General features: G+C 42.1%; 1 protein-coding gene across 1 annotated transcript; it reads left to right on the top strand.

Moving 5' to 3' along the window:
* Positions 1–1,708: 1,708 nt before the first annotated feature.
* Positions 1,709–11,563, top strand: LOC101861998 (sodium channel and clathrin linker 1; the record flags this gene model as incomplete). The annotated part of the gene is given in 11 exon segments (XM_013089594.1): positions 1,709–1,788; positions 2,352–2,392; positions 3,211–3,283; positions 4,365–4,420; positions 5,891–6,023; positions 7,050–7,121; positions 8,997–9,047; positions 9,200–9,270; positions 9,928–10,018; positions 10,677–10,768; positions 11,504–11,563. Coding segments are annotated over 11 exon segments (820 nt in total), but the record flags the coding sequence as incomplete, so codon positions are not given.
* Between the last annotated feature and the right edge of the window lie 130 nt (positions 11,564–11,693).

The following is an 11,693-nucleotide window of genomic DNA, read 5'->3' as shown; positions in this document are numbered from 1 at the left end:
AAAGAGACAGAGAGAGAGAGAAGAGGGGAGGAGTTGATCTTGCGAGAACTTCCGGCGGGTGAGAATAGCCACTTTCAAATTTTATATCTATGATAATTGTCTAAAGTAGCTTTATTCATTTATTTAGTTCGTCAATTTGCTTTTAAAATAATGATTCTGTTTCTTTATACGAACAAAATGATTTTTGTGTCTAAAATCCCTGTCTAGTCATATAGTATAGCTTGCTGTTTAACTTATCTCTTGTTGTTATAATTTTTGATAAATTTAACGATATTTCGCGACTTCAGTGCTTTCTTGTCGTATTTCCATTTTTTGTAAACCGTGAAAATGTAACGTCTTCTTATGCTTACTCTTTGTTATGAACTCGCGTCATTTGTGGTGAACACATTTCTTCTAGCTCCTAACATAATTCTAAATTGGAGGAATTTGGGCTGTTTATGTCTGAAAACCTATCGTCTGTATCAATGAAAGAGGCACGAAGTGATGAAGTTCTGGGAATTTTTTCCAAAGACAAACAGATGAGAGAGGCATATTTGCAAATCTGCGCCGACAAATTATTAGTAATAGACTGGCGGCGTGACGCGGGAGAATAACCACTTGCTTTTCAAAAACATTTCACACCTAAACTGCAAAACATCAAATTATTGGGAAATTAAATCAGGATGCCCCTTTATAACCCCACAGATTTTTTAACACCTCCCCCCCCTCGACTGTTCTAAAGCGCGGAAAGTACTGCGCGATTAGGCTAAGTGATACATATAGTTTGATTAAAAACCATTTTATAGTTTGATTAAAAACCATCAAATGTAAAAAAAAAACCTACTGATTTGCGATGGAAATGAAGATATATATATATAGTAGAAAATGGACTCCCAGTAGGTAAGTGTGAGACGGGAGGAAAAGTAAAAGAATACCAATATAATGAGATATCTTTCGACTTAAAATTTTTACTACTCTGTCCATCCCTAGAACTAACTGTTTACTGACTTTAAACTGAGATGAAAGGACTCTATGACTATATCTAGTAAATTATTATTATTGAATTTGAATGGAATGGTGGGCGGAGTATAATTGTGGGATTGTTTCAATTATTTTATCAGTCAGCACAGTTGACTGGTTAAGTATGTATTTACTTTACCCAACCCAAAACCAGCCCTATTAACTATTTTATACTCTTTCAGAGTCTCTTTCACACATCTCCAATTAGTTGGAAACTAACTTTAAACTTTTACATTTATATATCACCCCCCCCAGGGGGAAAAAAGATGTGATGGAGAAATAAGATTAAGAAGTAGCTGGCATTCTCATTCTGAAAAAGGTACTATGATATATGTGTACTCAATACCATTTGAGGCCCTGTTCTGAAAAAAACCCAATTTTTACTTTCACTCTCGCTTGGCTTATCTTTATTTTATCTCGTCTTGTCCTGTCTGTGTTGTGACACTGTGTACTGTGTTGTTATTTTGCCGCGTCCCCACTGTGTCAGTGTCCCCTTTGACCTGTATTTGTGCGTGGTTGGCAGGTGTTCTGATGTGGTTTGCTTCTTCTTTCCTATCAAACATCTATCGTCTTTATCTCCCCTCCTTCTTTTTTGTGTTTGTTACTCTCTTGTAACACCTCTAATCTTCGGCACTTATATGACCTTATAGTGTTGCAAGCGCCACAAAACTCTTACTTACTAAAACTAAACTGATCTGTTTTTCGGCAGTGAGTCGACTGACGGTGTTGCTGGCCAGGTACCAAGAGGCATACCCTGATTTTGTGCTACAAGAGTATGGTCTGGAAGAGGTGAGTCAACAGGTGACAGATCAACTCAACGATCTCATTGTGTCTGTCTCTGTGTCTGTGTGATTGTGACTGACTGTCTGTGTGATTGTGTGTCTGTCTGTGTGATTGTTTGTGTGTGTGTGTGACTGTCTGTCTGTCTGTGTGATTGTTTATGTGTGTGTCTGTGTGATTGTGTCTGTCTGTTGGACTATTTCAATGGGTTGTTTCTGTCACATCTCAGCATCCTTTTTAAGACCCAAGATTTACACGATTGAAACGAATATCAAGCTATTTAAGTCATTTTGGAAACTACTGGAAACTTTTACAAACCTTTGTCTGTGTTTGTCCTGTGATCCTTGAGGAAGCTGCTGAAATGTGTCGTCATTTGTTGAAATGTGTCGTCATTTGTTGAAATGTGTAGTTTGTTGAAATGTGTCATTTGTTCAATGTGCCCTTTGTTGAAATGTGTCGTTTCTCTGATTCACAGGAGAAAAGCAGGGTCTCCCTCCCATGGATCACATGTTGAAATGTGTCATTTGTTCAATGTGCCCTTTGTTGAAATGTGTCGTTTCTCTGATTCACAGGAGAAAAGCAGGGATTCCCACCCATGGATCACAGAGAGCAAGTAAGTAAACGTATTTGCTAGTGGTAGTGAATAGTAAATATGGATAAATAGCATTTGTATAGTGCTTCTTCAGTGGCGTCCAAAAGAAACTTGAAAATGTAATTCCTCTATAATCGTGTCAAAGCCTTGCCCTACCCACTCATGCAGCATACCAATTCAAAGCTGAATAAATTCTGCATCATCCGACACTTTAATATTTCATCTATGTTCAGAGGTGCGGCTAATGAAGTCTGTGGTGACACAGCCTTAGGCTCTTTCTTCAGCTGTTGCCATGACAACTAACAGCTGTTGCCAAGACAACAAGCAGCTTGCTGGATTTGTTCAAATGTGCATGATGATGTGTGGTAGTTTTAAATTGACACACAAACATGATGATGTGTGATAGTTTTAGGGTGACACACAAACATGATGATGTGTGATAGACACAGTGTGACTTTACTTTTGATGATTAATGCCAAAGTTTTCAGTTGGTTCTCTACTATTTTGTTGCAAATGTTGAAAGGATAGTGTGAGTGGTTGGCGGGTACTCTGTGTGGTTTGTTCCTTCTTTCCTACCAAATGTCTATCATTCTTATTTCCCCTCCTTCTTTTTTGTGTTTATTACTCACTTGTAACACATCTAATTTTCTGCACTTCTCATATGACCTTGTGTTGCAAGTGCCGTTAAAAACACATACTAAAACATAAATGGAAAGACAGTAGGGGCAGTAGGAACCTTTGACTGAAGGTGTCTGTCTCTTGTAACTTGAGGGAATATTGGATCACAAGTGTGTCTGTGTCTCCCCTTCCACTCAACCCCCCCCCCCCTTCCTCCTCAGGGAACTGTCCCCACTACTACGTGAGTACGATGCGACGATCTACGGACTCCAGGAGCAGTTGGGAAACCTCCAGGTAACCTTGTCCTGTCTTGTCTTGTCCTGTCTTATCTTGCCTTATCCTGTCTTGTCTTATCTTGTCTTATCCTGTCTTGCCTTGTCTTGTCCTGTCTTATCCTGCTTATTGTATATTGTATATTTTTAGTGAACACATTTTCAACCTCACTGCGAGACTGTTTTTCTCGTATAACATTTTACACATATGCATTTATATTATATGTATAATACTTTGTTTTACGTACACACTTGTCGATTCATTTTTAAGATGTGATGTCTTTTTCATTGTAATGCGCATTGAGCATCTTTTAGGAAATGGAAATGGGCAGTATAAATGCTATTTATTATTATTATTATTTTTATTGCTTGTTTCTGTTTTCTATGTGTATTCAGTGTTATTGTGTTGAACGAAATAGTTTGCCTGACTGTGCTGGGCATCGTCTCAGTTATCCAAGCATTGTTTCAGTTATCTGAGAAATTTTTTAGTTGTCCAGCCCACTTTGACAAAAGTTTGGCGACCCCTGTTCTATGTCATCAGTTGAAATATTTTTTGTCCCCCTGTGGAGAAAGAATTATAGGACTTGTTCTCAAAAGGTCTGATCCTACTTTCATTCCAAAAGATCAATTTTTGGAAAGTGGAGCATAGCCCACCCCCCACCCCCCACCCTGGCAGTGCTACTGACTGAAGTTGTCTTTAGGCCATTCCCAAAGGGGGGATATTAACATGTTCTCATGCATAGTAGAATGTGTAAATGGGCTGATTTATCAATGTCATGCTCACACTGTGCCGGAATAACATAGGGGGAACTGCTGTTTTTTATTCCTCATCCTTACTATCGTCATTTTTCCTCTTCTTCTTTTGTATGTTTTTCACTCTCTTGTAAACTGCTATTTCTGGGGTGCCTTGATGGTTGAAGCAGACTTTGTGCTGTTGGGGCTAAAGGGGTGAGCAGTGTAAGCCTGATTCCCAATTTGGACTTCTCTGTTGACATCCACCCCTTGGCGCTCATAAGATCTTATGCAGTTGCGAGCGCCGTAAAATCTTATTAAAACAAACAAGAGCATAGCCCTTTCACAATGTTATTCTTTTGTGTTCACAGGAAGAGCTCATGACCTTGAGGAGTCGGGCTGACCTTCTGGTACAAGAAAATGACGGGTCAGTGTCTTGTGTCGCGTGTCGGGAAGCTGGAGGGTGTCCTCGTGGAATGTCTGTTAGGGATGGGCAGGTCCAATTACCCAGTACTAGAACACCCGGATCTATCATAGTTAGTGGTGTCAGTACCGGCACCAGGTTTTCAGTACCGGTGCTTTCTTGTCATATCTCTATTTTTTCTAATATATATATTGGAAATATGACTTCTTATTAAGCTCACTCTTTGCTATGAACTGTTTTCGCTATTAAAAAAATGGAGACACGACAAGAAAGCACTGAGGTCGCGAAGAAGTACTGATACTGAGAAAGTGTTGGCACCAAGTGGTTTCGGTACTGGGAAGGTGCACCAAGAGTATTTGTACTAGGAAAGTGCTGATTCCAAGAGGTAGCGGTACTGGGAAGGTTCTGATTTCAAAAGGTACAGGTACTGCGAAGATGTTTGCTCTGGGAAGGTACTGGTACTGGGAAGGTTCTGATTCCAAAAGGTACAGGTACTGCGAAGATGTTTGCTCTGGGAAGGTACTGGTACTGGGAAGGTTCTGATTCCAAAAGGTACAGGTACTGCGAAGATGTTTGCTCTGGGAAGGTTCTGATTCTAAAAGGTACAGGTACTGCGAAGATGTTTGCTCTGGGAAGGTTCTGATTCCAAAAAGTACAGGTACTGCGAAGATGTTTGCTCTGGGAAGGTTCTGATTCCAAAAGGTACAGGTACTGCGAAGATGTTTGCTCTGGGAAGGTTTTGGCAAAAGCACCAAGATGTACCAGTTTGTGTCCACTGGGAAGGTTCTTGTAATAGATTGACTTTGATTGTCTATTACAAGCTCACAGCTGTCTATTACAAGCTCACAGCTGTCTATTACAAGCTCACAGCTGTCTAATACAAGCTCACAGCTGTCTAATACAAGCTCACAGCTGTCTATTACAAGCTCACAGCTGTCTAATACAAGCTCACAGCTGTCTATTACAAGCTCACAGCTCTAATTGAAGACATGGACGAACCCATCAAGGGTACACCTTTTTGTAAAAACGAGCAAGACACAAGACCATATGTCGGTTATTGTGCTGGTGTTTTGCTCTTTTCTCGCACTAGGAGTAGCCTGTTGTCTGTCAGTGTGTCAGTGTGTCAGTCTTTGGTGTGTCAGTGTGTCCAGTCTGTCATGTGTGGGTGGTTGGCGGAAGCTCTGGTGTGGTTTGCTTCTTCTTTCCTATCAAACATCTATCGTCTTTATCTCCCCTCCTTCTTTTTAGCGTCTGTTACTCTCTTGAAACACCTCTAATCTTCTGCACTTACATGACCTTATTGTGTTGCAAGTGCCGTAAAACTCTTACTAAAACTAAAGTCTGTCATGTGTCAATCTGTGGTATCTCTGTGTCCATCATCATCATGACCTTTGTGACTTCTGCACCCATCATCGTCACCTCTATGACCTCTGTGACCTCCGTGTTGACCCGTGTATCGTTGACTGTCCCCAGATTGCGTCATGAGCTACGTGAGAGTGTCCAGAGTGGGCTGACCGTTGGTCAAGGCATGGGGGGAGGAGACGGAGGTGTGGACGGGGAGGGGGCCCTGGGGAATCTACAGCAGCAGGTGGAGATAGCTGTGCAGGTAATGTCTCCGTAGAAACAGAACATTTCCTCTTCTTTGTCTTTAACACTTTGCCATCTCTAGACTCCTTCGGAAACAGAACAGTTACGTTTTTTTTCCTGTAACACTTTGTCTTCACAAGGCTCCTTGGATACAGAACATTTAGGGGTTTTTTGTTTTGCCATAACACTTTGAGATTACCAGGTTCCTTGGAAACAGAACATTTACTTTTTTTCTGACTTTAACACTTGGCCATCCCAAGGCTCCTTGGAAATAGAACATTTACTTTTTTTTTTTCCTGTAACACTTTGCCATGACAAGACTCCTTTGGAAACAGAACATTTACTTTTTGTTGTTGCATTTATTACTTTGCCATCACCAGGCTCATAGAGGAAAAACCCTTGCCATCAAAGAGAGAGGCAGTTTGGGGAAAATCATAAGAAATTGGGTGGTAAACATTGCCGATTGGTGATATATGACGGCAAAGTGTTAAATGAACATTTGTTGATAACTTTCACATAGATGTGCGTTTTTAAAAGACACATGACAGGTGTTGAGCCAAAAGTTGAAATAAAAAAAAAAAAAAGCCTAACATCCACAAAAATGCCAATATCTTCTGTTTAATTATTTTCAAGAGCACCTGATTTCACCACGATGCCTCACCTATGTACAGGTAATGTCTCTGTCTCTCAGATATGTACGGTTGGTTGGAGGGTGACACTGTTAGGTCCTACTTCTTCACTTTCCCTCTGTTGTTTCTGTCTGTCTGTCTTACTTTTCCCCAACACTAAATGGCCATTATTGTGTCAATGTGTTTCTCTTTACTCAAACAAACAATGTCAATTCTCTGTCTCTCCAACTTGCACATGCACTATCTCCAGGCTACTGAGTAGACTATGTCACAAACACACACACAAGTTAAGAGTAATTTTTAGTATTTTATGTCAAGGCACACACACACACACACTAACTAATACATACACACTCAAACTCACACAAACACTCACACACACACTGACACAAGATGTCAATTTCTGTGTTGTCCAGGAGAAAGATGCAGCCCAGGAAAAATGGCGAGAGGCTGCGCAGGAAGTAGATCGCTTGGAGGCGGAACTGGAGGTAGACCATAATTTTGTTGTTTCGGCTGCTTGTTTGTGTGTGTGTGTGTGTGTGTGTGTGTGGGTGTGTGGGTGTGTTGGTCCGTGTGTGTGTGTGTGTGTATTTACATATCAATGTGAGTACTTTTTGGTAACATAATTATTCTCTCAAATTTCCTGTCTGCTGTATTGATGTGATAAAGCACCATATTGCGTGCTGTTGTTTAGTGCAGAATACACTTCGCTATTTCAGAATAAATTGAGGGCAAGCGAGGCAGGGGTAGGCCCAGAACAACATACTTAGGGAACCTAAACAAATGGGTAACAGGGAAAGATCAGGGAAACGTAGCTTTTTTGAGAGCATCCGAGCAAAGGAATGAATGGAAAATCATGATCGCCGATGTCTGTCGCAGATCTGGCACTGGATGAGGATGATGATTTCAGAATTACAAGTTCTATCTGACATAGTTTTTGCCGTTCTGAGTTACTGAGACCATGAGGTCAGAAACTACACTTTCTATCTGCTCTATCAAATTCGTTACATTAATCGGGGTCATTATCGAAATAGTTGAAGAGTTGCATTCAAAACGTTTGAAATATTGTGTTATTCAAAATTGTTTATCGTCAAATTTTTCAAAAAACTAGGTACTGAGCAGAGAGAGCGTTGTAATTCTGAGGTACTGTCTTGCCAGTTCTAGTTTCTTTTAGTTTGGTCAGAGTTTAGGGGTGCTCACAGCTGGCTTTGGTCATATGAGTGCGCAACACTCATGTTGATTGTCGCTGTATACTGTATATATATATATATATAAAACAAAAGCTTTTGTACAGTGTTTGCCCCTCTCAGGGCAGTGTGACTGACTGAAGTGTCTTTAGGCCATTCTCAAAAGGGGGATATTAACATGTTCTTATGCACAGTAAAATTGTAAATGGGCTGATTTATCAATGTCATGCTCATACTGTACCTGAACAACATAGGGGGAACTGCTGCTTTTTATTTCCTCATCCTTACTGTCATCATTTTTCTTTTACTTCTTTTGTATGTTTGTCACTCTCTTGTGAACTGCTGTTTCTGGAGTGCCTTGATAATCGAAGCAGACTTTGTGCTGTTGAAGCTAGAGAGGTGAGCAGAGTAAGCCTGATTCCCTGTAAGGACTTCTCTGTTGACATCCACCCCTTGGCGCTCATATGTCATTAAGTTGCAAGTGCTATAAAAACCTTAACTTAACAAAAAGTACTGCAATATATGTTATAACAATAGGTCTTTATGCTGCAATATTTGTTCTGTCTGTATAGCTTTAGTTATAGTGTGTTAGTAAGTGTTGATATTTTTTGTTTTTACTGCTTCCTTTCGTATATATAATTAATGTATGGTTGTGAAAGTTCTTCTGTATGTGGTTGAACTGGTTTTTCTTGTTTCTGTGAAATGTTTTATCGTGTTTTATCGCTCAGTGATCATGGTTTGGTGTAAAGCGCTCAGAGCTTATTCTCGTTTGCGATAGAGCGCAATATAAATGCAATCTATTGTTATTATTTTTATTATTATTATTATTATTATTATATAATAATATATTATTATTATTGTTATAATAATAATAATAATAATTATTATTATTATTACTATTATTATTACTGTGGTGTTTGCTCTATCTGTAAACCAGTGTACGTGGGTGGTCGGAGGGTGCTGTGGTGTGGTTTGCTACTTCTTTCTCCTATCAAACATCTATTGTCCTTATCTCTTTTCCTTCTCTTTCAGTATTTGTAACTCTCTTGTAATACCTCTAATCTCCGGCATTTATATGACCTTATTGTGTTTCAGATGCCGTAAAGCTCTTACTACACTAAACTAAACAAATGTACTGCGGTGTTTTTTCTGACCTTGACCTTTCTGATTTTTCAGGTGGAAAAGGAGAGTCACCAGTGGAGGGTAGTGGAACAACAGGCGCATCAGGTGTGTGTGTGTGTGTGTGTGTGTGTCTGTGTATCTATCAATGTGTCTGTCTGTGTGTGTCCATAGGTCAAAGACTAGTACCATCTGTCTGTGTGCATCAATGTGTCAGCCTGTGTGTCTATCAATTTGTCTGTCTGTCTGTGTGTCCGTAGGTCAAAGATCAGTACCACCAGTCTGTGACGGCCCTGGGCTCTGAAGTGGAAACTCTACACACTGAGCTGAGGTGAGTGGCCCGAGGCGGTGGGTGGGTGGGTAAGGAGGTGGGTAGGTGGCCTATGGTGGGTGGTTGGTGGGTGAGTGGCCCACGGTGGTGGGTGACTGGCCCTGTTGGTGGGTTGGATGGTTTGTGTGTGGTGGGATGGTGAAGGGCTGGGGGTTGGTGGTTGGTGGGTGGTCTGTGGCTGGATGGTGGGTGGATGCCCAACTCTTACTAAAACTAAGCTAAATGGTTCATAAAGTAGGTAAATGGTAGCAAAGTCACGTCATGCAGAAACATTTATGTGCTTGGTCACAGGAGCCTGAGCTCTCGGTGCTGGTCCATGGTAGTCTCAGGGATTGTCCTTGGTTGTCTGACACGTGCGTGATTGGAGGGGGCCACTGCAGATTGTACTTCTTTTCTTTCCCTTTTTTTTCTGCCTGCCTGCCTGCCTGCCTGCCTGCCTGCTTGCCTGCCTGCCTGTCTGCCTGCCTGCCTGTCTGTCTGTCTGTCTGTCTGTCTGTCTACCGTGTCTGAGTCTGTCTGTCTGTCTATCCGGCCATCTTATCACCTTTTTTCCTGCACGAAATGACTGTAATTGTTTTCGCTGGGATATGCCTCTGCTACCTCTAACTTTAACAATAAGCTCAGCGTGATCACGTGTATTTGTTTGTGTGTCGTCAGGGAGACAAGGACAGAGAACTCCACGCTGGTGCAGAAAGTCTCCCAGCTGAAGCTGACAGTCAGCGAGTTACAGCAACAGCTGGTGTGGAAGGTGAGGTGGGGGGAGGTGAGGGTGGAGGATGGTGGGTGAAGGGGGGGAAGTGAGAGGAGGGAAAGGTGGGGTGGCAGATGGGACAGAAAGTTTTCCAGCTGAAGCTGACGGTCAGCGAGTTACAGCAACAGCTGGTGTGGAAGGTGAGGAGAGGTGGGGTGATGGGGGGGGGGGGGGGGTGAAGGGGGAGGTGTGGAGTAGGGGGATGGTGACGGGGAGGGGGGAGTGGGGGTAGTGGGGTGGATGGAAGGTGAAGGGGAGTAGAGGGATGGGTGGAAGGTAGGGGAGGGGGAGGTGAGGTGGGTTGAATGGGTGAGGAGGGTGGAAGGTCTTAAAGCTTGTTTTTTTTGTCTCAGTTTTGGTGAAATAGAAATATAATCATCTTTGTTAGATATAAGTCAAGATATTTGCGATTGAAGGTGGCGGGGGATTGCCGGGTGTCGGAGGTAAAATTTGACTGGAAAGTGGTGGCCAAAATTTGGTGACTTCCAAATGCTTGGTGTGAGTGAGGAGAGCCTCACAGATACATTCAGAAATCTGGGCATAGTCTGTGGTCTGAGGACATTGGTTGTAGCTAGAACTGACCACTAGACTGGACATGTCCTTGTCAGTGTGAAGTGACGGTTGATCATTTGATTGTGTCTCCGTGTGTCCCCAGTCGCAAGAGACGGCCGACAATATCTTCAAGGAGGGTGTGTCCGACAGCAAGATCTCCGAGCTGAAGCGAATCATGGATGAGCTGAGACACAGGTGAGTTTTACAAACAAACACACCCACATAGACACAAATACAACCACACACACACACGAGTAAGATCTCTGAGCTGAAGCGAATGATGGACGAGCTCAGACATAGGTGAGTTGTACACTCACACACACACACATGCAGGCACATACATATGACATATACGTGTCTTGTATGCGCGCCATGTATGTGTTCACCTCTCCACTAACTGTAAACAGTTTCTGTATGTGTCATGTATGTGTTCACCTTTCCACTACTGTAAACAGTTTCTGTATGTGTCATGTATGTGCTCACCTTTCCACTACTGTAAACAGTTTCTGTATGTGTCATGTATGTGTTCACCTTTCCACTACTGTAAACAGTTTCTGTATGTGTCTTGTATGTGTTCACCTCTCCACTACTGTAAACAGTTTCTGTATGTGTCATGTATGTGCTCACCTTTCCACTACTGTAAACAGTTTCTGTATGTGTCATGTATGTGCTCACCTTTCCACTACTGTAAACAGTTTCTGTATGTGTCATGTATGTGTTCACCTCTCCACTAACTTCTGTAAACAGTTTCTGTATGTGTCATGTATGTGTTCACCTTTTACTGACACATGTAAATATTTCTGTATGTGTTGTATATGTTTTCATGTACGTGTGACCCCGTTCAATGACACCCGCGTCTCCGTCTGTTCCATGCATGTGTCATGTATGTGTGAGCCCGTCCACTGACACACGTGTCTTTATCTGTTCCAGGCTGAGCGAGATGACGCAGGAGGCTGAGGAGACGAGGAGAGAGAACAACTCTCTGCACACACGTCACCGAGTTGCAGCGCCGTCTGTATGTTCTAGCCCTCCCCTCTCACACACGCACGCACACACACACACACACACACACACACACACACACACACACACACGCGTACACACACACACACATACAAAC

This window comes from Aplysia californica, unplaced genomic scaffold, assembly GCF_000002075.1.
Source record: "Aplysia californica isolate F4 #8 unplaced genomic scaffold, AplCal3.0 scaffold00992, whole genome shotgun sequence".
Taxonomy (NCBI): domain Eukaryota; kingdom Metazoa; phylum Mollusca; class Gastropoda; order Aplysiida; family Aplysiidae; genus Aplysia; species Aplysia californica.
This window is presented reverse-complemented; position numbering and strand designations above follow the sequence as displayed.